This window comes from Rhagoletis pomonella, unplaced genomic scaffold, assembly GCF_013731165.1.
Source record: "Rhagoletis pomonella isolate Grant_MI unplaced genomic scaffold, Rhpom_1.0 Rhpom_scaffold_08079, whole genome shotgun sequence".
Lineage (NCBI taxonomy): Eukaryota > Metazoa > Arthropoda > Insecta > Diptera > Tephritidae > Rhagoletis > Rhagoletis pomonella.
In genome coordinates, this window is record NW_023466607.1 from 1 (window position 1) to 5,219 (window position 5,219).

A 5,219-nucleotide genomic window follows, 5' to 3' on the forward strand; every position below is an offset into this window, starting at 1 on the left:
TTTAAATTAGTGTCTAGCCGCCAAAAAGTAAGAAAACAAATGCAAAATCATACATTTTTCCCAATTTTCTAACACTTCGCTACACCAGAGCAAGCAAAATTCTGTTTGACAGAAAATGCGATATTCAACGAATATTTCGACAAGCTTGCATAGCTCATAATACGAATTTCACTTTCGATCTTCGATAGCCAGCTAGTGTCACATAAGTTATCTTACTTATGAACATTCATCAATAAATCAGTTGCATTCCTACAGTCGACAAGAGCACAAGTCTTTTGCATACTCTCAGCATTGTTGTGACATGGTGTCAGAAATGCTGTAAATCGCACTCACGTCTGGAAATTATCCGTTACATACACAAAGAAGAAAAAAAAAAAAAAAACACATACAAAACCGGTGACTTAGCACAAACTTAGTTTGGTTTAGCCGACAAGAAAAAAAAAAAAAAAAAAACTAAAATTAAAATTAAAAAATCGAGCGATTAAGAAAAAAGTGATCTACGCGCTAGTAATCTGTAACGAAAGTTGAACTCATAAAATGGCTAGCATTAAACCACCAAAGCCGTTGCTCGTCAACAACGATATAGACATGGCAAGCGAATGGTCCGATTGGATAGATGAGTACAATAACTATTTCATTGCCGCGAAAATAAACGCGGAAACGGCAGAAGTGCAAGTGGCAAACTTGCGAGCATCGTTAGGCAGAGATGCTAACAAAGTCTTAAAAAATTTGGGCTTAAGCAGTGAACAATTAAAAAATATAGAACACATTAAGAGAAAGTTAACCGAACATTTTGCGCCGCCTAAAAATAAAACGTACGAAAGATGCCAATTTCATCGCATCAAGCAGCAACCGAATGAATCATTCGAAGATTTTCTACAAAAACTCAGAGAGCAAGTAAGACATTGCTCCTACGGGGAAAATATGGATGAATTTATAATGGACCAAATAGTGCTAGGTATTTGTTCAGATGCCACGCGACAAAAGTTGTGGATCGAAGAAAATTTGACATTAGAAAAAACAAAAAAAATTTGCAGAGCTGCTGAGAGGGCGGGAAAACAAATATCAGAGCTTAGTAATGAAGCCAGCATCAACGCAATAAATGTTCGCGGAGACCGCGAGAAAGTCTTCCAGTGCAGTCGTTGCGGTTTGGAACATGGGCTTCGTTGTTGTCCGGCATTCGGAAAAGAGTGTCGTGCGTGTGGCTACAAAGGTCACTTTGAAAAAATGTGCAAAGCCAGAAATGAAAAAAAGAACAGGAATGGTAACAGAAACGTAAAAAAAGGTAAAGGCGCGAAATCTAAGAGAGTTCACGTACTACAACAAATGGATGATAGCGAAAGCTATGAAACGGAGAGCGAATGTGGAGATTTTAAGTACGTGAATGTTATACACACCTATAGGGAAAATAAACAATGCTACGGAAAATGGCATGCAATGGTTAAAGTTGGGTCGCATACGTTGAACCTTAAACTAGATACCGGTGCAGATTGTAATGTGCTTCCATTAAAAGAAGCAAAACGGTTAAGTGCTAAAATTGTAAACTCGGGCACAAAGCGGCTTGTTGCATATAATGAACAAACAATAAATGTAATCGGTGAAACAACATTACACTGTAAAGCACCGAAAAATAGTGCACGTGTCGTGTTTAAAATCGTGCGCGAAAATCTTCAACCTATACTGGGTCGCGAATGGTGTGAACAACTCGGTTTCATTGTACGTGTTAACGAATTAAAAAGCAACCATACACAAGTGGTTAGCAAAAACTCACAGACCTTAGGGTGTTGCAAAGACTTTAAGTACGACATTGATTTTATAGAGAATCCTAAGTTTAAGATTATTCCGGCCAGGAGAATTCCATATTCTTTGCGCGATGACGTAAAAAAAGAACTTAACAATATGGTAAAATTGAAAGTAATCGAACCAATAAGCGAACCAACACCTTCCGTCAGCCCAATGGTGATTGTAAAAAAGGGCACTAAAATCCGTATTTGTATGGATCCAACCGAGCTAAATAAAAATATTAAGCGCAGGCACTTCCCTTTAAAAACGGTGGAAGAAATAGCATCCAGAATTGCGGGCAGCAAATATTTCACAAAGCTTGACTGCCAAAAGGGGTTTTGGCAGTTAAAAGTGACAGACAGAACATCAAAATATCTTACATTCGCTACGCCATGGGGTCGTTTTAGATATTTACGCTTGCCATTTGGGATATCGTCGGCACCTGAAGTGTTTTCTGAAGTAATGAGTCGAACGTTAGAAAATATACCAAACTGCGAGGTAGCAATGGACGACATTTTTCTGCATGCACCAACAGAAACTGAACTTCGAAGGCTCACAAAAACGGTCACCGATCGTCTACATAAATCTGGTTTTACGCTAAATAACGATAAATGTGAATACAACAAAAAATTCATGAAATTCTTAGGACACATCTTCACTGAGAGTGGATATAAAGCAGACAGCGATAAAATTGATGCCATCACGCGTCTCAAAGCACCAAAAAACGTCAAGGAGTTGCAGCGCGTATTAGGTATGTTAAATTACCTCGGAAAATTTATTAAAAGTTTGTCTGAGCTTACAGATCCCCTTAGAAGCTTACTACTCAAAGACAATGCTTGGTTCTGGGGTCCTGAACAGGAAAAAGCTTTTAATGCAATTAAAAAAGCCTTAACAACAACACCAGTGCTCGCATATTACCATGCTAACAAGCCAGTGAAATTATCTGTTGACGCTAGTAGTAAATCAATGGGGGCATGTTTGATGCAAGACGATCAGCCAGTCGCATACGCCACGCGTTCCTTTACTAAGTCACAGCAGAATCACCCACAACTTGTAAAAGAAGCAATGGCGATTCGATTTGCCTGCAATAAATTCCATGAGTATGTTTATGGTAAAGACTTAGTAATCGAAACTGACCATAAGCCACTCGAAACTATTTTCAAAAAAGCTTTGCATAACGCACCTTTACGACTACAAAGAATCTTATGGGACATAATTCAATATGCACCGAAAGTAATTTACGTAAAAGGTTGTAAGATACCAATCGCTGACACACTTAGTCGCGACTGCGAGCCAAACGAGGTTGAGGAAGAAGAAGAATATCAAGTCAACGTCACAATATCCAATTCCATGGATGAGCATCTCTATAAGCTTTTCGTCGATGAAACAGAAAAAGATTCGGAGCTACAAATGCTTAAAACTGTCGTTCTTAACGGTTGGCCAGAAACCGGTCAAAAATTACCGGCAGCCATAAAAAAATATGCCACTGTTAAAGATGAAATCATTTTCGACGGTGGGTGTCTGTTTAAAGGCAACAAAATCATAGTCCCGAAATCGCTTATTATAAAGATATTACCACAAATTCATTCCGGACACATAGGCTTAACCAAGGCTTTAGAAAGAGCTCGACAATCCTTATACTGGTATGGGCAATCTACGGATATAAAGAACTTTATAGACAAATGCGCTGCATGCCAGCAAACGCAAAAAGCGAATGTGAAAGAGCCAACCATTATTAAACAAATACCACAATATCCATTTCAAATAGTGTCTTCGGATATTTTTCACTACAAAGGCTACGAGTACTTGTTAATAGCTGATCAGTATTCAGGGTTCTTTGATTTTAAACAACTGAAGTCGTCAACAGCAACGGAAGTCATTATTTGCTTACGACAGTGGTTCTCAACACATGGCATTCCAGAGGTCTTCGAAAGTGATGGCGGCCCGCAGTACACGGCAAATAAATTTAAGGAATTTTCAAAGGAATGGGGATTCAAACATCGATTTTCTTCACCGCATTATCCTAGGTCGAATGGTTTTGCTGAAAGAAACGTGCAAACAGCAAAAAAACCTTCTAAGAAAATGTGACTTAGATGGCTCAGACATTTACAAAGGGCTTCTAACGCTGCGTAATACCGACCGTAATGCTAAATTAAAATCACCAGCTCAGCGTTTATTTAGTCGTGTCACCAGATCAACCATCCCGACAGACATAACCCAACTAATACCAAAGGTAGTGCCAAAGGTTCCGGAAGAACTCTTTCGATTACGTTGCAGCCAAAAACAATATGCAGACCGGGGCGCTAGTCAAAGACCAAAGCTGAAAACAGGTGAAAAAGTATTGCTACAGAAGGGACATCGTGAATGGATACCAGCAAAAGTAATATCCGAAACGCAATATCCCCGTTCCGTTATAGTACAAACTGAAAGCGGAGCGATTTATCGCCGAAACAATCACCACTTGCGCAAAACTGGAGCTACTATTCCCGATGCGGAGACAAGCGCTGAGACACGCGAGACTGACAGCCAGCAAGCCTCCAGTAAACCAATAGAAGAGCTTTCAAACGAACCTGCAGTATCGAGCGGCGAACTAACGCCAAGTATCAGCTCGCCAACTATCCGAACGCGAAGTGGACGCGTGGTAAAGCCGGTACAAAGATATGGACATACTCATACTTACTGATGCTCATGTAATAGTAAATTTTCTTACCTACATATTTACTACTATATTTTTCAATATATCTTTGCATTAACTCACATCTACTTCCTAATACATATCTTTTAAGTTCATAGTTCCTGAATTCTACTTATGCTACTAATCTATGTTGTTTTCATTCAACTAGTATATGGTATGTATGTCCATATGCAAATATGGATATTCACTAGATTTTTTACTGACTATAGTACTTTAAGATTTCACTGTTCACTGAATTATAATACGTTAAGTTGTTCTATTGTAAAAGAAAAAGGATGTCACATAAGTTATCTTACTTATGAACATTCATCAATAAATCAGTTGCATTCCTACAGTCGACAAGAGCACAAGTCTTTTGCATACTCTCAGCATTGTTGTGACAGCTAGTAGGGGGAGAATGGATGGCGATCCACCCCAGCGTGGTGAAAGACACAACAACCGTGCTTTCGAGGAGAATATACAGTCACGTGCAGAAAATATGCAGTCTCCAGCTGGGGTTAACGTCCAGCTACTAGAAGATGTGGCTTTTTCTTTGCCATTTACGAAGATCACAAAAACGGCTAGATCCCCTGAACGCGTATGCGTTCATCATGTGCATCGATCGGCCAAAGACAAAAGCGGTTCAAATGAGCGCAACGCACAAGTGAGCCCTTTAAATAGTGTAGGTGTTAACTCATCTAAAAGTCAGAGTGGGAGTTCGGGTAAATCAAGTCTCACACAAAATAGCGAAAGCAGCGGCGGT

The 5,219-nt window shown here is 39.4% G+C and overlaps 1 protein-coding gene across 1 annotated transcript; it reads left to right on the forward strand.

Annotated features, from left to right (window-relative positions):
- Nucleotides 1–537: 537 nt before the first annotated feature.
- LOC118755960 (uncharacterized protein K02A2.6-like) lies at nt 538–4,465 on the forward strand. Its single transcript, XM_036490750.1, has 2 exons — nt 538–3,817; nt 3,876–4,465. The coding sequence occupies exons 1-2, from the start codon at nt 538–540 to the stop codon at nt 4,463–4,465; spliced, it is 3,870 nt and encodes a 1,289-aa protein (XP_036346643.1).
- Nucleotides 4,466–5,219: the final 754 nt, after the last annotated feature.